We start from the raw sequence: 24,148 nt of genomic DNA, 5'->3' as shown, positions 1-24,148 counted from the left end.
AAAGAAATTTGTTTTTTTTATTTTATTTTTAGAACTGTGATCTAACATTTAAAATCTACTAGGTACATATTACACACGAAAGCATGTGTATTATCTCGATTTATTTAATTAATAAAAGCAAGCTTAGGGCACAATGGATATTTGGGCACCCCATCAACTATTCGGATCTATTTGTTCTGATTTTTTTTTGCAAAAAGTACTCATTTCATACAATTCCATCTCTAGTTAGTAGATAATATCTTATTGTCTACATGCAGTAAGGTCTCTATGTAGACTTAAAACATAAACTAATCAATGCTGTTTCATTATTCAAACACAAGCTGCCCATTCATTTCTTCCTGTTTTACATCTCAGCACTGTATCCAGGAAGTTTTAATTTGCCTTATCCGTTTGTGTTTCCTGCAAATGCAAAGAGCAATATAGATCACTGTCATTTAAATGGGATATAATCCAGAATACCCATCTTAAACTCCTTAAAGGAACACTCAAAGCTAAAGCTTGCTGTGGTGGTTATGGTTCCAATAGTGCCCTTCTCCTCTTCCTCATTGCAAGAAGTCAATCCATTTTTTTCACAGCTTAAAACCTTACTTGGAGTCTCCTGAGCATCGCTCCTTCCCTCCACTACTAATGTATCAGACAGCTAAGTGGAGATCACAGAAGCTCCTGCTTAGGAACAGCTAAGACCTGCAATGCATGGCTTAGCTCATTGGCTGACAGTGATCAGCTGTAGCTTCCAGCGTTGGTAGTTGAGGTAGGAAGGACACAAGGGTATTCATGTAAGGACCAGTGATGGTCTATATGCCATTATAACAATCTGGACTTCTGTTATTCCATTCTAAAATGGAATTACCATCAAGATGTGATCTTGTGTAACTTCAAAGAAGAAGAAGATCATGATTAGCAAATGCATGCAGTTCCATGGTCTTGAACCAAGCAAGGGATTTTTAAACAACAAATTGTTATAATGACATTAACTCTCAATGGTCTAAGCTAAGTGATTGGCATCAGCAGGGTTGTATAGAACTGCCCATGCCAAATAGGCAGGACACCCCATACTAGTATAAAGTTTTGAGAACAATTTTGCAATGTTGCGAAGCGGAATGGGGGTCTTCGCACTCCAGCTGTAATCGTATCACAAGTCCTATAATTATCTGCTTAGGAGCATGCATATTTTTCCTTTGCATGTAAATGTCTGCAGAATAGTGTTATTTAGTCCTGTTGGTACCAATGCCATTTTCTAGCCGTCTTTTTTTTTTTTTTTTTCTCTTTAATATTCTTGTAAAATGATTTCAGATGGAAATGTAAAGAACACGGGAGGGTGGGTATTGTTTGCATGCAGAAATAATCGAACAATTAATAGCCTCCACAAAAACGACTGGATTGTTTATTATTGAAGCAATTGCATCCGGACTCGCAGTACACAGTCATGACACTGTATACAGATGTATGGACTCGAAGTTCTGAAGGACCTCCTGCAGGTTGGCTTCTCTGGGTTGTCGTCCACAGTTTCAATTCATGTTATGTGCCAAAGTCCTTTAGAACAGAAATCAGCATATACATAAACACACATAAAATATACAATTACATATTTTGTTTGCTTCAGCCAATGTGCTAAAATAGTTTTTATTTGTGAATATATTAATTATAATTTGTGGTTTGATTACCTAATTAATACTAGTGCTAAATGCAAAAAAAGAGGAAATAATTAAGTTCGAGCAATTTTTTTCCGTTTCATTAATAAATGACTACTGTGGTGTACAGTTCTAGGGGAAGATCAAGCAAGCTTCTGGTTATATGTAATTAGTGTGTGTTATTCACACACGGATAAAAACAACGTGCCATTGGAATTGAATACTGTATTTTAATCCTGATGTGGACTAAAGCAGAAGCAAAAATCCACCTTGAGTTTGGCTACCTAACATGAGGGCAGTAATATCCCCCTGTTGTTGTTGTTTACCATATTTTTCGGGGAATGTGTGTGTTGAAATTAGATATTTAATTTCAGCATTCAGACTAAAAATGTTGATTACTGAATTTTTATATAGTAAATGGAATAATATGTATATGTGTGTGACTATAATTTTGACTGTAGCAGACTTTGAGAATGTTTCAAAGTAAACTATTGTTGCATAAAGATTGCTATTTATTATTTTAAAGGGACACCAAAGTCACCTATTCTCATTGAAGTGGTCTAGATGCAGTGTCCCTGTTCTTTTAACCCTGCAGTGTAAAATATTGCAGTTTGTTTTTAGAAACTGCATTGTTTACATTGTAGGGATAAAAATGCACCTTTAGTGGCTGACTTCTTGACCGCCACTAGAGGCGCTTCTGGGGCACTGACTAAGTAAAACTTGGTTACATGAAGCGGAAGCTCATGGGAACAAAGTGAATACAATGCTTTTCTATAGGGAAGCTTAGATGCCTACGCGGCGCTCACCGCGCATGCTCATCAGGTCCTCAATGCTACTCTATAAGGAGCCATGGACTGGACTATTGTGGAGAAGGCCATGCCTCCTCAGTGACATTGCAGGTGTTAGAGAGTTGAGCACCAATAAGGGAGCCTCCGCGGTGGAAAAAGCCAAGTAATTTTATTATTAATTTTTATGGCATCCGGAGTGGGGGAGAACCTGAATGCAACTAGGGACAGGGGTACTGTAGCATTATGAGTACAGGATTGCATTCCTACTGCTGTAGTGTTCCTTTAATTCATTACAGTTTGCTGCTTAGTCAATAAACCCATTGTATGCTATTCTTGGTGCAGATGTGCAACTTTGCTGTGATAGTTCATGAAATATCTGCCATTTGACTGTAAGTTAATAATTCATCCTGTATCATGATGTGTGCAGAGCAATGCCAGATATCTGTTAAAGATAAAAATAAACTGATGTGTAGTCAATATTTATCTTTCTTTGGGCAATTTCATTGATTACGTAATGAAACCATTTATATCAGCGGCTCCTGTTTTCTTCCCCCCCCCCCCTCACATCCTTGTCAATAGGAATTAAGAAGGAAAAATTAGTTTTTCTTTTCCTTGTTTTGCGACACTTAAGACACTACGTTTTTCCATTTCCTTATCCATGCTGCACGCTACAAAATGTTTTAAAAGAAAACCATAAACCCAAGTTAATTATGTAATACGCTGAAACATTGACTGGCAGAACCACTGTAGTCTATGTGGTGCTATAGTCTGATCTCCTGTTCCACCGTAATTCCTGGCATCTTTTGCGGCATCGCACGATAATTCTGAAAAATGCAATATGCTAAGCAACTGCCAGTCATTCAAGAGGCTGCCAGTTAGGACGCTGGTATTTAAAGGATTTCTCCAAACACCATGACCACTTCAGTTTTTTAAAGGGCTTAGAGGCTGTATGTGCAGTGTTCGGTTATGAATTGCTGCATATACTTAATCTAGGTATTTAACCCTCTCTTGGCAGTGCCATTAGCCAGCCAGGCACAAGAGTTCTGGGCTGGCTAATGTCCATTCAGTGCAGATTTCTTTTCACAGAAATTCATTAATTGGCCGAGAGCACTCATGTGACACCAGTGGTGTTCTGTTTCCAGCATGCCGTGTGTGTCAAAATTGACATAATCCAACCTGGACCTTTGGGTTGGCTAATGATGCATAATTAGGTGGTTACACCTCTGGAAGCATATATTACTGTATGTGCAGTCCTTGATAGTAAAATGCTGCACCAACATAATCCAGGCACCATGCCAACTTCAAATCATTGAAGTGATTATGGTATTGGAGTAACACTTTAAGTTACACAAGTCCCTATCTTACTTTGACTACAAATCAGTTTAAAACAACAAACAAAAAAAAAACCTGAAAATTAGAACAAACTTTATTGTACAAAAGCACAGTCATAACGGTTCTGGTTTAATCATTCATTAAAATTTTTGTAGTTGTTTTAAACTACTTTACCATTTTCATGGTGTACATTTTGCATTGCGGTCAGATGATACAGTTTGTTTTCTATTTGCAGGTAATTTCTATGGCACCCCCAAGCCTCCTGCGGAGCCTAGCCCTTTCCAATCAGACCCGGTGGACCAGGTCCTATTTGATGGCGATTTTGACACCGAAACACAGAGGAAAAGAACCACATCTGTCAGCAAAATGCAAAGAACAGATTCTTCTTTACCTGAGGAGGAATATGAAGAGGAGAGAGAGACGGTTAATGGCAGCAGTGGAAGTGCAGGTGAGCCAAAGTAAACACATTGCGTCTCTTTAAAAGTGATTTTTACTTTTTAAACATTAATGCCACAGGTAATATTGGATAAGTTGGAGCTCATCCAGTCCGGTTCTTTCTAACTCGGAATCGGGCATGCCAAATATAACTTGGTAAGAAGCACATATTTGGAGTGCACATCCAGAACATCTATTTCTTATTATTGGTGCTGTTGTAAAAGGCAATATAATCAAAAAGCACATGAAGGGAACAGTGTAGATGCCAAAACACATCTTTAAATATTCTGATTATAACAATAATCCTTAAGTGTATGTGTGTATATATGTGTAAAAGGCATGCCACAATAATATAACTTGGTGTCATTTTTTTTAAGGAATACCATTTAGTCTATTGGGGTAGCCATCATAACCTACCATTGCCTGTCCAATAGTGGATTTCATTTATTTCCTTTTTTTCCTTGATTTTACAAAAATCAACAATATAGATAATCTACTTTGATCTGCATTAATCAATGTACTAATCAACCAACCAACAGAAATTGTTTCTAAAAGTCCAGGGATATTTTGAAAGTTCCCCACAGTGCCAGGCAACAATGGATGTTAGAAAAGTCATTGTCAATATGTTTTTTCTTTTCAGCAGTTTCAGTTGTACTGCTTGTCAGTTCCCCTCATATGTTCCGTTTGACTTTGTTTCAGAGCATAGGGACAAACAGGAGACCTCTGAATGGGGCAAGGTAGTCCCAAGTTACAACCAGACCAACAGTTCCATGGATTTCAGAAATTACTTGACACGAGATGACAACCTGGAACCTCTGCCAAAGAACTGGGAAATGGCCTATACTGAAGCTGGCATGATCTACTTTATTGAGTAAGGCATTTTACCTTTGTTAGGTATCGATCACTGACTAATTCACCCAGGAGCACGCTTAGAAAGTATGAAATGGAAGAGCAAGTCATGCTAGGACACATCTCTCTTTCTCAGCGGTTCCTTCTTTTTTTAATACAAAGTTAATTATTGTAGAATGGTTGAAGCTAAACTCAAGAGGCAGCAATTGCCCAGCGATCTGCCTTTCAAAGACTTCTCATTGAGCTGCATTTGGAAGTCTGTGATTCGACAGCAAAATAAAGTCTGTTCTGAAGCAGAAGGGGAGGGCTTGCAAAAGCTTTTGCAAGCTATTTTTAGATATACCCCCAATCGGGGTAATGCATGCATGGTTGGGTAAATCTACAAAACACTTTTATTTCATTTTTTACATTTTGGCAGTGGAGTGTCTCTTTAAGATTCAAGTATTCGCTAGCCCTGTTTAATAGGATAAGTTACGGAATTCTTACTTGGACGTGATTGTTACAGAGCTGTTCCTTTTCCCCAGTTTCACCCCAGCAGCTTGGCCAAAAACATTGTGTGGAAGATGTAGTTCATACAGTATTATTCCTGAAGTCCATGTCTGCTTTTGCAGAACTGGTAATACAGTAATTAATTCCCAAATCCAGAAATATCAGTAGTATTGCATTTTTTTGCTTACAAAGATCTAATACTCTCTGGCACTCAGAGTTATTGGTAATCGTTATTTCATGACTTCCACTGCCCAAGCAGTTTGAACGAGTTTCCTTTTATATTTTACTGATCCCTTGCATTACTTATATGTTTGTGATTTATAGTTGCAATTGCTTCCTTTTCAGCCATAACACTAAAACAACAACGTGGCTAGATCCCCGGCTGTGTAAGAAAGCCAAAGCACCGGAAGATTGCGATGATGGAGGTAAGAAAAGTGCTTCCAACGAGGCGTGTATAAAAGTTTAAAGAGAAACCATCATTAAATTGTGACAGACTACTGTTTATGTTTAAATATTATGTTCTGTGGGGTTTTGATGGATGAGTGACTGGCATTTTATTTCATTATTTTCTGCTTAAAAAGAGTTTTGCGTTCCCTGAATTTCTCTCAGTGCTACATTGTGGCAGGCTGAAGGATGAATTGATATAGAAGAATCGCCTGTTCCACTAAAGTGGGGTTAAAGAAAACTGGCTCCTGTTTCTTTTGAAACAAACATTGTTTTTTTTTTCCCTACAACTCCCTTAATGAATCATTGAAATTCCTCAACATCCACGGGTCTTACATTTGGCCTTGTAAGCTTCAAATGTTTGTTAATCATATTTCCCATTTTGTCCAACTCTCCTAAAGGCTGAGTGAGCATCTTAGGAAGGGCCAAGATTAGTCATCGCTAATGTAGCCTTTAAACTAATATGCCACAAGAAGATTCAGATTAGATGAGTAATGGAGCAGCTTTGAAAAATTAGAATATATAAAATTATGGCCTCAGAGCTAATACTGGAAGGCTAAAAATATCAGTTTTTGTATATTAAGAAGCAGTACACCAAACTGCTAACCTACAATGAAACCTGTTCAGAAGGAAATTTAGAGATTGATTGATAGATTGTGGGTAGAAAAGATAGAGCTCAGAAAATAGTAAGAAAAGAAGCCCTTCTGAACTAAAAAGGAAGAACATAGCAAATTGCATGCAGTAAAGAAAACATCTAATTAAGCAGATTATTCACTTGGGCAGTGTTTGGCAAGTTAGGATGTGTCCTGTATTACACAAACAAGAAAAGAGAAAATTAGAAGGAAATAAAATAAATTGATACAAAAGTGCAGTTAACAAAGTGCCCAAAACAGCAGATCGGTGAGCTTCCAATTTGAGTGATTGGCATAAATGTTGTGGACACTGCGGTATGCAAACTCTCTCATCTACAACGATACTCATTTAGCCCACTCTCATCTAGTCCTCTGATAAGTCATAGAAAAAAGTAAACTTTGTCAAGCGATAATAACTTGTATGATTAATAAAAGCTAGAAGGTAGCAACTGTTTTTAATAAGAATCAGTAAGGTCTTCAGATTACTGTATTTTAACGGTAAGCGGTCAGAGCCTCTAGAACTGTGTCACCCTGATGTTTAAGTCTGGTTGCAGGGTACAGGGCATTTGCAAGATATAAAATATGCATCTCAATTGAAAGAAAAAAGAATATCTAAAGATAAAGAAAAATAATTTTACAGAATGAAAATGTGCTCAACTTCAAGCTCTCTGCGAGGATCAGTATACAATTTAAATAGGCTCATTAAGTAATTGTAGCGGTAAATAACAGAGCGCCCTACTTAAGCATATGAAAAATGCATTGTTTGTCAAATAACCACAATGGTAACAAAGGTATTGAACCCTATTATACATATCAAAATGGTGAAAATAAAATGCTGTCCAAAAAGATCTCTGCCTTGCCCTATGGTGAGGTGTATAAATTATTTACAAGATTTAAGTATTTTTTTTTTTTTTTGACAATTTTTATTCCATTTATAGAAAACATAAGGATGGGGGGGATACAGAAGACAAAATGGGGGGGGAGGAGGGAGTAACATCCAAGTACCATCCGTCAGTTAGAAGAGACATGAAAACGTAGTTGACCATAGTAATACACAATACTTTAACATATCCTCATAAAGCCTAATAAGTCGCAAGTTCCGATATAACACAGTAGTTTCTTTGGATGAGACTTAATTAATGTTAAGATATTCTAAAAACATCATATATTAAGACAGTATAATATGAACTTTAGAATACATTATTGCTTCACCCTATATATAAGGTTTACCAATCTCCACTTGTCCCATATATCCCATGTTGCTATAACATTTTGAGTAGAGTAGTATGTGTTAGTAAAACAACCTTCGTAAAGCTTCTGCTCATCCATCTCAGAATATACTTTCTGGATTTTAGGAATGTTTGAAGTCTTCCAAGCTCGTGCAATAAGGCGTTGAGCCGCCAGTACCGTATGAAAAATTAGTTTTTTAAGGTATTTAGGAATATCTGGGGGGATGTACAATAGCAAAAACAAGAGGGGTCATATGGTAATTTAAATTTTGTAAGATTTTGTAACAATATATGTACCTCCTCCCAAGAGGGTTGGAGGTATGGGCAGTTCCACCATATATGAATACGGTAACTGATCCAATGTTATTTTGACCTCTCCAACAGGTGGGTAAAATGGAAGGAAACATTTTGTGTATCCGTTCTGGGACCATATACCACCTATAAATAATTTTTATTTTGTTCAATAAGTGAAGCGGATTTAATAAATTTCTTGATATTTATGGATATATTAATCCATTGTTCTGGGTAAGCTCCATAGCCAAAAATCATTTGCCCATTGTTTCCCTGGTGTAGAGTCTGATAGTGGTGTATAATCTAAAAATGAATTGGTAACATATGGAGATTGGTTTACATAATGCGGATGGTTTTTTGTAAATACAGAATTTTTCCAATATCGTAAGTTGTTCACCAATAATACAGCGAGGAAGAGGCTGTGTATTTTGTTTTTGTAAAAAGGAATATAATTGTCTATAAGAGAATTGAGAGGTCAATGGAATATCATAAAGTGATTGAAGTCCTGTAGGCTAGAATTAGCGTAAAAATAAATTAAATGTGTAAGACCCCTCTCCCGCCATGGTTTAGCATGGAAAGTAGGTATACAATATATAAGAACTTCTATAGGAGTGGCGGGGGAAATTGGGTATCTGCTTAGCTTATGTCTGTGTATATCCCAAAGCAAAGCTATTTGGGCATGGACTGCTTTTAAAGGGGGTCGTAACTGTTTAGGGAGCCATAATATATGCGTAATGTCATATGGTGACATCATATGCTGTTCGATTCGGACCCACTGGGGAGGATTATGGTTGGAAAAATGCAATATGCCAGCCGCCAATATGGATGCATGATAGTAAGTGCGAATATCGGGGACTGCCAATCCTCCTACCCTAGCTGGTGCTCTCAAAAGTTCCATAGATACTCAGGGGCTCCCCTTATCCCACATAAACTTAGTAATATCCTTTTGAATCAATTTTAAAACAAGACTGTGGAGAGGCGGAGCCAGCAGCCAACCTTAGCAGGCGTGTATCAGCAGAGCTCCGCCGAAACGAGCCTGAAATAAGCAATATACTTACCTACAACACGCCATCTTTAGCCCACACGAGGTCATAATGAGATGGGGAAGAGGTTCAAACACCAAGGAACCTCAAAACCGACAGGGGCACGCGACATCGGAGACCTTCTCCTCCGGCCCACACAGGCCTCAAACTACACCGCGCCAAAAAAAAAAAAACATGGCGACGCGGCCTCTGCCTCCTCCGAGGACCAAGTAATGGACGAGCTGGATGAGTTCCCTAGCGCATGGGGACTACATCTCCCTTCCTCCGACGAGGACAGTGAGCTGCCCTCCACAAAGGGAGATATCAAAGCCCTGCTCCGCAACCTCCGCATGCTGTTTGCCGCAGATGTAGCCACGCTGCGTGGAGATATACAAACAGTGGAAGGGCGCGTCAAGTCAACAGAAGGGGACACAAGACCTGGCTGCCCGATGTGTACAACTGGAAGCCCAAAACACGGAGCTCCAGCGCAGCCAGTCTCAAGTCACTCCTCGCCTAGACGCACTCGAAGACCGACACAGAAGCAGAAATTTAAAAATCCGGGGTATCCCGGAGACAGTGGTCTCGAGCGACCTAACACACTACATCGGTAGACTACTTACCTCCCTGCTCACACCACAACAAGCACGCCAGGCAGAGATAGACGGAGCGTACCGCATCCCGAGAGCCACCGAAGCTCCAGCAGATACCCCACGGGATGTCATACTGCAGCTGAGAACTAGGACAGCACAACGGACCTTCATGACCGCAGTAAGAACCAAAGCCGACCACCCATTTGCCACCCTATCCTTCTATCAGGACCTGTCTAGACCCACAGTGCTATGGAGAAGCCGTCTCAAGCCACTCACAGCCACGCTCCGCCAACACTCCATCCCATATCGCTGGGCATTCCCCAAGAGCCTGATCATAACCCATGGGGGTGCGACAACCCGTCCGACAGATGCAGCGGGATTACCGACAAACCCGGTGAACACCATCCAAGCCTCGAAACAGCAGCCTCCTCACACCTGGGACATGGCCAAAGTGCAATCGTTCAAGCCATCCGGGGCCCCCACTTCGTCCTTCACCGCATTCAGAGTGCAGAGGGCTGGCCTTCCCACAATGGACACCTGAGACCAGGGGGGGGCAAGGAAGAATAAGCTAAAAAGACTGCCCGATCATACTACCGCTAAGTTCCTAGTTTTCACTTGTGATTTTTCACTGTACTATCTAATTTTAATTTTAATTACTGTTGATATTATTTACTTGACTATATATCTTAAGTTTAGCTTGCAACGTACTGCGGGAAGCCACAAGTACCGACAGAGGGGCTGAAACTATAAGGCAACTCACACAGCTCCACAGGCTCCACTAGCCCTAACACACACACCGACTCCCGAAAACACAGACCAGACCAAATCACTAAAACACACGCACTGACACATAAACCATTAAGCCACAGAACACGACAACAAGGACAGGAAAGTGTAGTGCACCATCAACACGAGACCTAAGCCTAACCACATTAAAGCGGGTATACACCTGCCTCCATATAACAATAGCGACCTTCTCAATAGCATGCAACACTGTCGTACATACTATAGACCAGGGGTAGGCAACCTTTTAGCAGCACTGTGCCGATATAGGATTGTGATGTCTCGTAGAGTGCCGATCCTATTTTTTAAAATTGAGGTGTGTATGCTGCCGTTTTCTGCTTGTGTTATTTTTACTGTAATTACTTTGTTTCGTTGTATTTGTACGTATATGAGCTATTATATTGTATATGTTCATTAGTAGTTTATGGTATCGTGTATGATACATATGAATGTGGGCTGTGTATGGCTGCTTGTAGAATTGTGTGTGGATGGATATGTCACATTGTGTGTTTGGTAGTGTGTGAGGGCTGTTTGGGGTATTGCATGTGAGAGGCTGCATGTGGGGTTGTGTGCATGTATGTGTATTGTTAGTGTGTTGCGTTTGTGTGGATTGTGTGTATGTTTGTTTGTGGGCTGTTCATATTATTTGTATGAGGGGAGGATTATTCTGCATTTCTGTGTATATCTAGCAGTGTGGGTGGGCTCCCTGGGTTCCAGTGGGGACCAGGCTGGCCAGGTACAGGTCAAGGACAGGAGCTGCGATAGCTGTCGAGGGCTGCTCTACTAAAGTGTGGATTCCCATTCACAAGTGCTGGGAGGCAGTGATCTGAGATCAGTTACTCTATGTGCTGCAATGCATAAATTGAGGATTGTCCTTCACCACCTCTTCGTATTAGCAAATATCTGAAGTTTTACTGGGACTCCTGATAGGCCATAGTGCGTTTGGCTCTAGCTGCCTTGAGTGCCGTACAAAGACACCTCGAGTGCCGTGCATGGCACTAGTGCCGTAGGTTGCCTACCCCTGCTATAGACAGTCAGAAAAGCCTGCATCTTACACAATGCTTTGCCTCTCCACTGTCAAGACGTTATTACTTAATTTTCTTATACTTTATTTCATTATAAAATAAAAAATGTGCCGCCTATTCACATGCCACGCCAAATTCAAGTTGCTACTTGCAACTCCTATTGTGGCTGAACAGGTTAAATGTTACTCACACTGATAATTCATCCTTTTATTGTAAACTTGCAAATATGCCGCCTACTGATATGCTGTACCAAACTTAAAATATATGTGATCGATACTCAGCTTGCAACAGCTATTGTGGCTGAACAAGCGTACTGTTATTCTGTGCACAATAAAAAAAAAAAAAAATAAGACTGTGGCATCGATAGCGGAAGATTCCGAAAGACATATTGTAATCTCGGAAGTATGGACATTTTAATAGTTACTATTCTTTCAATCCAAGTAAGGAAAAGAGACCTCCATTTTATCAGGTTTTGCTTACACTCCTTCCATACCCTAATATAATTGCCTGCACTCAGATCCGTTTGTCTTCTGGAGAAGATTATCCCTAAATATTTAATGCTATCGCGTCTCCATTCAAAGGGATATGTTTTATATAATATATTTAAAACTTGAGAGGGTAGGTCTATTCCCAAAGCCTGCATTTTAGTAGTGTTTAACAAATAGTAGGAATGCAGACCATATTCTTTTCTTATCTGCATAAGTATAGGGAGGGTGTTTAAAGGATCAGTGATATAAAGTAAAATATCATCCGCGAAGGCGCTGATTTTGTATTCTATTCCTTTAACTTGAATACCCTGTATAAGAGGATGGTTTCGAATGGTTTGCAGTAGGGGCTCTAATGCGAGAACATACAGCAATGGGGACAATGGACACCCCTGCCTCGTTCCATTGGTTAAGTTAAATGGAGGAGACATGAAGCCTGCCTGTAACACCTGGGCCGAGGGACCTGCATATAAGGCAACAATCTTTTTGAGTAATTGTTGTGAAAACCCATAATCGAGCAGCGTTTGTTGCAGGAAGGGCCAGCTGAGGCGGTCAAAAGCTTTTTCAGCATCTAGTGCTAATAAAAGTCCGCCTCCTCTGGCCCCCCTTAAGTGATCCAAAATCAGTGCTAATTTCCTAGTATTATCCATCCCCTGCCTCCCCTGTATAAACCGTGTCTGATCATCTCCAATAAGGGATGGTAACACCTCATTAAGCCTATTTGCCAAAATGTTTGCGTATATCTTCGCATTGGTGTTTAAAAGTGATATTGGGCGATCATTTTTACATGCATCAAAGGATTTATCGGGCTTAGGGATGGTTACTATAGTAGCTCAAAGCATCTCTGTCGGGAGCTTACCTAAGGCTGTGGTCTTGTGAAAAACTTTTAATAAATAAGGGCCTAGATCTTGTGCAAATTTTTTGTTATAGTAGGCATTTGTCAGCCCATCTGCGCCGGGTGACTTCCCCTGTGGTAATTTTGAAGATTGAAGTAATTTTAAAAGGATTTATAACTATTTAAAATATCCAGTGAAAAATTGTACTTTTATTAATGTAATAAAATGTGTATAAAATACATTAAACACCAAAAACATAAGTGAAAAAGTGCACACCAAAAACTGTGTAGAACATGTGAGAGAATTAGAAACAAATAATCTTAAAATACAAACCTTTTCTCAAAGGAACAAATGACAACGACAAACCCGCATCACTTGAATAGGTTGATACAAGCAAAAATAGGTTGCGCCAATAATACAGTTGAATATATTCAGAGAATGCTTTTGTGCTTCTTAGTAAATGGCTTAGTAAATTTATGAAATTGTTATGGATAGAATACTAAAATGTCTTTTTACTATTATACATTTGTATCTTACAAAATAAAGCAGAGAGATGGCCGATAATAGTGCAATATGTTTAGTGCTAGGTGTGGACTCACAACACAGATATGAAAACTAGCACTAACATTTGATGGAGCTATAAACTAGCTCATAGTAAAACTGCAAACCGCGGTATAATCCCCACTGACAGATATGTTATTTTATAGATCAATATCTCAGCTTGCATATAAATATACGAGAAAAATATATAAAAAACAAAACAATAGTACTCACTGTAGTAAAATATAATGCCAAATAAGAATAATAGTAATTGACTGCTCAATCAATAGCGACAGGGTGGTATAATCCCCGCCAGGGATATATTGTCAGGTAAATTCTCCAGTTATCCTCACCAGGGTACAGATGTAGGTTAGATACTTCAAGGAATAGGTGTGTCAGGAACAGAATAAAATGAATACAAATAATGAAAGCATAAAAAGTAAAATAAATGGTCAAACGCACAAATGAATAGATGCCAAATATACTTTATTGCTAAAAAAATAATAATAGAATAGTAAAACACAAAGTGTTTCGCCAATATCAGGGCTTCTTCAAGTGTAAACAAGCAGAGTCCTGACACATTGAGGTATATATTGGGGTTTGAAAATTCATAATGACAAAATTGGCGCCAAAATGATGTCATAATCGACCTTTTGCCGCAGTATGGGTCTTATAACTTTTAAGCTGTATAGTAGTTTCTCTATTATTATTATTATTATTATTATTATTATTATTATTATTATTGACATTTATGTAGCGCTTTACAATATTATGAGAGGGGGGATGTAACTATAAATAGGACATTACAAGAAAACTTAGAGGAACAATAGTTTGAAGACGACCCTGCTCAAACGAGCTTACAGTCTATAGGAGGTGGGGTATAGGACACGTTAGGACAGGAAAAAATCAAATAGGGTGGGAGTGAAGCAGAGCTGGAGGAGAGAGTAAAGCACTGCCCTATAGGAGAGAGCAAGAGACAGGTATGTAAGGTAGAGGTTACTCTGGGAGGCCATAAGCTTTCCTAAAGAGATGGGTTTTAAGGCACTTCTTAAAGGATTGAAGACTAGAGTAGAGTCTGATGGGGGTAGGCAGGCTATTCCATAGGAAAGGAGCCGCCCGTGAGAAGTCCTGCAAGCGCGAGTTGGCCGTACGGGTGCGAGCAGCGGTCAGGAGGTGGTCACGGGCAGTGCGGAGGGAACGAGGAGGGGCATACCTATGGATCTGTGAAGCGATATAAGAGGGGCTAGAATTGTCCAGTGCTTTAAATGTATGGGTTAGCACTTTGAATTGACTCCTAAACGGTACAGGGAGCCAATGTAAGGACTGGCAGAGGGGTGAGGTGTGAGAGGACCGACGAGAGGAAAATCAGTCTGGCGGCGGCTGTCATTACAGACTGTAGCGGGGCAATATGGCTTTTGGTGAGAGAGAGGGTTACAATAATCCATGCGGGAAATTACTAGAGCATGGACAAGCTCCTTGGTAGCATCTTGTGTAAGAAAGGGGCGGATGCGGGCTATGTTTTTAAGTTGGCATCTACAGGATTTGGCAACAAACTGGATGTGAGGCTCAAAGGTGAGGCCAGAGTCAAGTATGACGCCAAGACAGCGTGCTTGGGAGGATGGACTTAGGTGGATATCACTGACTTGAAGGGAGAGCGAGAGAGGAGGATCAGTATCAGGAGGAGGAAAGACAAGGAGTTCAGTTTTTAGAGAGATTGAGTTTCAGAAAGCGCGAGGACATCCAATCAGAGATGGAAGAAAGGCAAGCAGTGACACGTTGCAGGACGGCAGAGGAGAGTTATATCTGAGTGTCATCAGCGTACAGATGGTAGTGGAATCCAAAAGAGGCAATAAGTTTGCCAAGAGAGGCAGTATAAAGAGAAAATAGAAGGGGACCAAGGACCGAGCCTTGGGGAACTCCAACCGAGGCATCCTTGGAAAAGGAGACACTGAATGAGCGTTTACTACCCCATATGCACAAATAGCCATATTGGTAGACTCACACTTGTCTACCGTGTTTCTCCGAAAATAAGACCGGGTCTTATATTAATTTTAGTCACACAAAACACACTAGGGCTTATTTTCAGGGTAGGGCTTATTTATTTACGGTTCCGGTATGTACATTGAACCCCCCCTTTAATTAATCCACCCCCCCCCTTTAATTAATCCACCCCCTCTAATTAATCCACCCCCCCTTTAATAAATCCGCCCCCTCTAATTAATGCACCCCCCCTTTAATTAATCCACCCCCCTCTTTAATAAATCCACCCCCTCTAATTAATCCACCCCCTTTAATTAATCCACCCCTTTTAATTAATCCACACACCCTCTAATTAATCCACCACCCCTTTAATTAATCCACCCCCCTTTAATTAATCCACCCCCTTTAATTAATTCACCCTCCCTCTAATTAATCCACTCCCTCTAATTAATCCACCACCCCTTTAATTAATCCACCACCCCTTTAATTAATCCACCACCCCTTTAATTAATCCACCCCCCTTTAATTAATCCACCCCCCTTTAATTAATTCACCCTCCCTCTAATTAATCCACCCCCTCTAATTAATCCACCACCCCTTTAATTAATCCACCACCCCTTTAATTAATCCACCCTCCCTTTAATTAATCCACCCCCCTTTAATTAATCCACCACCCCTTTAATTAATCCACCCCCCTTTAATTAATCCACCCCCCTTTAATTAATTCACCCTCCCTCTAATTAATCCACCCCCTCTAATTAATCCACCCCCCCTTTAATAAATCCACCCCCTCTAATTAATGCACCCCCTCTAATTAATCCACCCCCTTTAATTAATCCACCCCCTTTAATTAATCCACACACCCTCTAATTAATCCACCACCCCTTTAATTAATCCACCCCCCTTTAATTAATCCACCCCCCCTTTAGTTAATTCACCCTCCCTCTAATTAATCCACCCCCTCTAATTAATCCACCACCCCTTTAATTAATCCACCACCCCTTTAATCCACCACCCCTTTAATTAATCCACCACCCCTTTAATTAATCCACCCCCTTTAATTAATCCACCCCCCTTTAATTAATTCACCCTCCCTCTAATTAATCCACCCCCTCTAATTAATCCACCACCCCTTTAATTAATCCACCACCCTTTTAATTAATCCACCCTCCCTTTAATTAATCCACCCTCCCTTTAATTAATCCACCCCCCTTTAATTAATCCACCACCCCTTTAATTAATCCACCCCCCTTTAATTAATCCACCCCCCCTTTAATTAATTCACCCTCCCTCTAATTAATCCACCCCCTCTAATTAATCCACCACCCCTTTAATTAATCCACCACCCCTTTAATTAATCCACCCTCCCTTTAATTAATCCACCCTCCCTTTAATTAATCCACCCCCCTTTAATTAATCCACCCCTCTAATTATTCCACCCCATCTAATTAATCCACACACCCCCTCTAATTAATCCACACCCCCTCTAATTAATCCACACCCCCCTCTAATTAATCCACACCCCCCCTCTAATTAATCCACACCCCCCCTCTAATTAATCCACACACCCCCTCTAATTAATCCACCCCCCTTTAATTAATCCACCACCCCTTTAATTAATCCACCCTCTCTTTAATTAATTCACCCCCCCTTTAATTAATTCACCCCCCCTTTAATTAATTCACCCCCCCCCCCTTTAATTAATTAAGTCCCAGGCATAAAATACCGGTATCTACTCACAGTTCAAAGAGTCCGACCACTGGGTGCCTCACCGCCCGGAATGGATCCTTCCGCTGAAGATCCGTGAAGGCAGACTGACGGCGCTGCGCACGTCGTCATCACGCTGCGCACGTCGTCATCACGCTGCGCGATGCCGCGGCCCGCAACGCTCCTCCCCCTCCTCATAGAAGAAGGAAGTCCCGCCAAAGGTAAAATGCCTAGGTCTTATTTTCGGGGTAGGGCTTATATTGCAGCCCACCCCGAAAATTCGGCTAGGGCTTATTTTCGGGGTAGGTCCTATTTTCGGGTAAACACGGTATTTAAATTAATCAGTAAGTAAATTAACACAGTTAATTCAAGCTAACCTTTTGTGAAAAAAAAAAACAAAACGCAATAACATCCAAACAATCCATACCGCGTATAAGATGTGTAAAGGTATATAGCTGTAGAAGAGCCGCTGCTGATGCAGTTTCCCGACCAGAATTAGAATTCCCTCCCAGCTGTGCTAGAACATAATGTACATTTAAATAAAAGCAACCCAAGGCAGTTAGAGAGGGCTCTTCAAAGAGATGTAGTACATGATGATTCAGTGTGCTCAGCCAGCAGGATGTGTGTCACATTCTGGTTACCGTGTATTTAATAATTAGTAGCAGTCTACTGGACGCTCTGCAAAACCCTTGTTAGCTAGCAGCGTAATGCACAACAAACTAGAGATTATTCTTTATAGAGTTATTTGAGATCAGAGAGGCCTTCCTTTCCCTCTATGCGTTCATTATATATTTATCCAAATACATACATTATATCTGTTGCCAAGTCCCAGCTACTTGTTATGTCCACATTTAAAGAATGTTAAAAATAAAAATTTGTACATATTCCTCTGTCACCATCATGGTTAAAAAAAATACCAGTTTTTAACAATTTTTATTGCCTCCTACCTCTTTTGACAGCAACTTATCCTGTAGTTGGATACATTGATAATGCCCCCCACCTCCTGGTACAGCAACATATTCTCTAGCATAGCTGCCACATTGCTAATTTTTGATGCCCTACCTAAATCAATATCTACTGTCAGATAAATGCTAGTCTACACCTCCATTAATCCTCTGGCACAGGTAAGCTTAATGGCTGCTGCAGGATATATCTGTAACACAAGCCCTCGTTAACCTTTTGACAGCTGCTGAACCAGTAGCTGCCACCAAATACATCATTGATGCACCCCGTGCCTTCATGACATCTTCGATACCTGTGTTTCTATTATGTGCCAGTCTGTGTTTTATATGTGCATTGTATGTGTGTGTCTTTATGGTTTTGGAGCTGCATTTCACAGCAAAATGTAATGATGTGGAAGAAATCAATCTCTGACAGTTACTGTGGAACATAAAAAAAGTCTTCTTGAACAAAAATAAAATAAAAAATGTTTATTACAAATATCTTTTGTTATCGTTATATGTATTCTCTTGATTATTTAAGTTTTATGCGAAATTCAGTGTAAATCCGAGTTACAGGCCATGGTGAACTACCAGCCTTATTTACATGTAAACTGCGAGACCCACTTATTGTCACATAGATTAATTGATGACTAAACGATTTAGACTAAGGAAGACAATACACTAAAGTGAGATTTCAAGTGATTTCAAGTGAATTCAAAGTGAATTTCAAATTTAAGGTCAAAATAGCCAAATCAGATAAAGATCTCTAAGACAGATATGCCATCAGTACATCTACTTTAGCCTTAAAGGGAAACTCTAGTGCCAGGAAAACAATCAGTTTTCCTGGCACTGCAGGTCCCCTCTCCCTCCCATCCCTCAATCCTTGGTTGCTGAAGGGGTGAAAACCCCTTCAGTAACTTACCAGAGGCAGCGACGATGTCCCACTTTGCTGCTTCTTCCTCCGCCGCCGCTCCTTCCAGTGATTGCATTGGCCGGTGGGCGAGACTGATCCTGCCCACCGGCCGAGGTGACCAAATGCGCGGCAATGCCGCCCCATAGGGGAAATGAGCGACGCTGGAGGTCCTCACACACTGTGCTAGGGACACGGAAGTGCCCTCTAGTGGCTGTCTAGTAGACAGCCACTAGAGGTGAAGTTAACCCTGCAAGGTAATTATTGCAGTTTATAAAAAAACTGCAATAATTACACTTGCAGGGTTAAGAGTAGTGGGAGTTGGCACCCAGACCACTCCAATGGGCCGAAATGGTCTGTGTGCCTGGAGTGTCCCTTTAAAATTGAAAATCACTTTGAATTCTCACATTAGTGAAAAACCCCGAGTATTTTTTCTCGGTCATTGATTGATCCTGATGATGGAAAGGTACTAAAAGATGACAAGACTACTAGCATAACAATGTAAACTCTTTGGGGTTTATTTAAACTAGAAGTTGTGTGGAATTGAAAAGTAAATGCCAACATAGAGTCCATTTAACCACATTTTCTAGGTTAACTTTTTTTCCCCCAAAGTTAAATTTGCATATCTGCTTCCATCTGTTCCCCATAATTCATAGTTTATTGAATATGCATTCTAATACATTGATTACCAAGCCACGCTAATAGTCCAGGATGTTGACTTTTCTCAAATCCGCTCTAAAAGGACACTAGCTGAACCTGGACTATAAATGTCCATCGAGGTTCGGCTGGAAATCATTCACTCTTCTAATATAGAGATGCAACATGACTATCAATTTTTTATTTTTACATTTTTATTTTTTTTGTAGAGCTTCCGTATGGTTGGGAGAAGATAGAAGACCCTCAGTATGGAACTTATTACGTTGAGTAAGTAAATCTCAGTGTTTCTTGTTATACAGAGGGCATTGTGTCCGAGATTACATTGTGACTAGTGTGCACATTGATTGTTTTCTTTATTAGGATTAACTTGAGGAATCTTACATGAATATTTTTTTTTTTTTTTTAAATCATAAAAACCCTGTAACATTTATTTTCCATCCTGATTTTTTTGTGTTCTATATCATGAAATCTGCTTTGACACTTGGCTTGAAATCCTTTGCATCTATTTTACTAAAGTTCAAGGCGAAGAAGCTGCTGCTATCAATCTCTGCCTTTGTAATGTGGCATTTTGCCCAGAACATCCTACCAAGTAGCACAATAATATTTCATATATTCATTGTCGCTACATTTTTTTTTTTTCATTCTGTAAATCATTTCACATTTAACATACATGCTTGCCTATATTCATTTTTATTTTATGAATTTTCTGCTTCATATTTACATTGTTAATAAGGTTATAAAGAGCAAACACTTACCCTATATTTGTTGATTCTTAGAACAATCAGGCACTTTGATTTTTGAATTTTTTTTTTACACCAGATTGACATTGCTTAAGTTTCCAAAATTTAACAGTTTCAAACTTTTAAACTGTTATTTATAACAAATCTCTGTTAAAATAGATATCTGTAAATTTTTCGCTATCCCACAATGCTCCTGATGGTCTCTTACAGAGTAGTTTCTCATACTGTGTGTTTTACGTTGTAAAGTATTTTAGATGTAGGAGTGTTTGCTTGTAAGAATTTTTTTTTTTTTTTAATTAATAAATATTATTTCAGTAGCCTTTTTTCTACTCTATACAATTCCAGAGAGAAATAAACTACACACACACACTTACTTTTTTCTTTCTTTCCAGGATTATATAGAGTATAACAAGGCTACTGAAATAATGAGTAGTATGTAGCAGTGATGGAGAATTTTTAAGCCTCAGTCTTCTGCACTAAACGAGTAGCTATGAAAAAGCTCCCACGAATGCTACCTTCACTGCTTTCAAGATAAACTATTGCCTCCTCTGTCTCCTTCCTGCACTAGAGAGCTTGATATTTGTGTCAATATTATCCCTAGCTGCTACATAAATTGCCTTGATGTCATGGCACTTCGTCCACAACATTTAAGTTCTTCAGGTTACAGCTACACTTTAGAGTCTAGACCAGGGATCGTCAACCTGGTCCCTACCGCCAACTAGTGGGCGTTTCAGGATTCCAGGTGGATGGTAGCGGTTTCTATGGCACAAGCAGAATCCTCGTCCCATCCAGAGAGATGAACACTCTATTCATCTCTCGCAGATTCTGTGGTTAGCAGGAAGTGCGGGCGTGCAGATGCGATCACACAAACGCGTGTGCACACTTACCAATGCGTGCGGGCGCGAACGAGCGTAACATTCGGGGAAGGGTAGGAGTTAGAGTAGGGGGATACACGATAGCAGGGAGTGGAGTACTTGTAAAATAGGAGAAATAATGAGCAGAGTACTTATAGAATAGGAGAAAGAAGGAGCAGAATAGGAGAAAGAAGGAGCTTGTAGAATATGAGAAAGAAGGAGCAGAGTGATTGTAAAATAGGAGAAAGAAGGAAAATAAAAATATAGGAAGGAGAAGGAGAGAATTGTTGATGGCTAATAATAATAAGTTGGCTAACTAGCTCAGCCTTCCTGCTGGACATTGCTATAGAGAAGGGAAAAGAAGAAAGGAAAAGAAGAAAAAAATAGAAAGGGGGGGGGGGGAATTGAGGAGGGGAGCTGATGCACGGATGAGAAATCATATTATGAGCAAACAGAGAAACAGTCTAAAAATCACCGAAAGAGGAGACCTTTGTTTGTTCCTTACGAAAATCGAAACCAGATATAAAATATTTAGTCTCACAGCATCAGCCTCAAGAATCTCATTAACCACTAGTTAAAGGTAATTTCAGTTTACTTTTTCTCATTACACTTTATAAAGTTAAAAACATTATGAACCTGCATAAAGTAGAAATAAAAAGATAAAACATTTTTTTTTAAATGCCCTCCTTTCTTAAAAAAAAAAAAAAATATTCCTTACTTATTTCATCTAGACTTGCCAAAATTGGATAAACCATCTCAATACTTGACTATACACGTACTGATGGCAGTTAAACTATGTATTGCCAGAAAGTGGAAACAGAATATACCTCCCTCTATAACGGAGATTAAAATCCAGATCCAATACCAAGGTCAATTGGAAAAGGCCGTTTATTTTAAGGACAGTAATATTGGTTCTTATAATAAGATATGGACAGAATAGTTTAATTATTCTAAATAATAAGCTGTCCACATCTTAGTAAATGCATTTACCCTGGCCCAGCTACTTATATATGGCCACACAAAACAAGGTATGAGGAACTGGATAAAAAGATCCAGATATAGCAAAAAAACATCAGACAAAAATAGTACTCACAAATGCAGCAAAGCCTCTCACTGCTGCTCAAACAGTGACAATCCACAGTACAAATCAAACAAAAAGAGGCTGCGCAAAATGTTGCTATGTGCACAAACAAAGTGCTACCAAAATTTATTGGAGGACAGAATAATAAACAGACGTTTCGGGGACAAGCCTTTTTCAATGCACCATGTCCCTCCTGGTGGTGCATTGAAAAAGGGTTGTACCCGAAACGTCTGTTTATTATTCTGTCCTCCAATAAATTTTGGTAGCACTTTGTTTGTGCACATAGCAACATTTTGCAAAGCCTCTATTTGTTTGATTTGTACTTATATATGGCAAATAACTAATACTTCCTTTCCAAGAATGGCTCTAGTCCGAATGAAAAAAATTAATCCATTAAAGAAGCAATTTGGTTACCGCCCACTTTCCCTGTTCCAGATGGTTGACCTTGTGTTTTTTTACGTTTTTATGTTGTATGTTTTATTTATGTATGTTGTACCACATACTTTTTGACAATTTAACATTTTTTTGACAAGGAGCTCAACTCAAGGGCATATTAAATCGAGATATGTTTAAAGAATGCTCATTAGAGTAAAGAAACACATGAAAATATGATGTAATATCTTAAAGCGGTACTGTTATGCCGAACTTACCTTTCCTCAATCTCTTCCTCTTCTCCCCCTCTCTCAGGATCTGTTCTTATTTTCTTCCTGTCTTCTTTAGTTTTCTTTAAAATCATAAGACAAAGTAGGGACTCTTTGCCTTATGGAGGTTTCCTCCGCTTGACCAGCTTTGTGTGATTCATTTCCGCTGGTCAGAGCAATTTTACCATAATTCTTACCTTTCCTCAGTGTTCCCGCGATGCTTCCTGTCATTTTAAATGAAACTGACGAATTGCGTTCTAACGGAGTGAGAACAGTATGTTCGTTTCTTTTAGAAATCAATTCGGCACCTGCGCGGTGGGTGGGGGCCATAAATGACAAAAGCTGCAGTCTTCCCCCCCGGCCCCCACACCTGGGCGGTGGGTGGGGGCCCTAAGATAAGTCATCCCCCCCCCCATATCAAAGGTTACTAGGGGTCCCCAAGCCCCTAGTGCCGCTTTAATATGCTAATGTGGTCTGTTGTGAATTGAAAGATGAAGTTGTACTCAAATATGTAATATATGTTTAATGTTTGTCTAATTTGATAAATTAAAATAAAAATTGAATAAAAAAAAAAATATTCCTCACTCGCGCTAAAAAAAAAAGGAAAACTTTTTCCATCAAGAAAAAAGCATTAGTGGGCGGTGGATATAAAAAAGGTTGATTACCCCTGGTCTAGACAAACACAGTATATACAGAGGCCTTTGAGTACCAGTAATAGCATTCATGCCCTAGGTATAAATTGATAAAACAAACCGAAAAATACCATTGTCCTAATTAATATAGTTTGTGGGTAATTTATTAAAGTGAATTTCCAATTTAAAGGCCTTAGAAGCTGAATTGAAAGCATAGCTAGCTTAGAGAAATGTTCCTTATCTGCTGTTTTGACAATGTATTTCAAATTCATTTTGAATTCTCACGTAATTATATAACAATGCGAGATTCAACAAAGTGCAGGAGAAAGCTTTATACAGTAAAAGAAAAAGGATTTGGGATGTCTTACTACAGTACCCTTCTCACAGTGAGAAGACGCTGACATCCATAGGAAAGCATTGAGTAATGCTTTCCTATGGGTGGTTTGAATGCGCGCGAGAGGGGGGCAATGAGGGTGGGGGGACCTAATGACCCTATAGTACCAGGAAAACGAGTTTGTTTTCCTGGCACTATAGTGGTCATTTAAGTGGAAATATCTGTAAGATTTATTTGGCATTGGGGTAGTTTGTAAGAGAAGGAAAACTG

The 24,148-nt window shown here is 39.6% G+C and overlaps 1 protein-coding gene across 2 annotated transcripts in view; it reads left to right on the top strand.

Moving 5' to 3' along the window:
* MAGI3 (membrane associated guanylate kinase, WW and PDZ domain containing 3) overlaps window positions 1-24,148 on the top strand; it is a 309,487-nt gene that overhangs the window by 149,946 nt on the left and 135,393 nt on the right. For both annotated transcript variants that reach the window (XM_063450667.1, XM_063450673.1), the window contains exons 4-7: window positions 3,987-4,199; window positions 4,886-5,057; window positions 5,870-5,949; window positions 19,806-19,863. In XM_063450667.1, the coding sequence (XP_063306737.1) occupies window positions 3,987-4,199; window positions 4,886-5,057; window positions 5,870-5,949; window positions 19,806-19,863 (523 nt within the window). The remainder of the gene's footprint in view (window positions 1-3,986; window positions 4,200-4,885; window positions 5,058-5,869; window positions 5,950-19,805; window positions 19,864-24,148) is intronic.

Source organism: Pelobates fuscus, chromosome 1, assembly GCF_036172605.1.
Source record: "Pelobates fuscus isolate aPelFus1 chromosome 1, aPelFus1.pri, whole genome shotgun sequence".
Lineage (NCBI taxonomy): Eukaryota > Metazoa > Chordata > Amphibia > Anura > Pelobatidae > Pelobates > Pelobates fuscus.
Note: the sequence above shows the minus strand (reverse complement) of the source record. Positions and strands in the feature narration are given on the sequence as shown.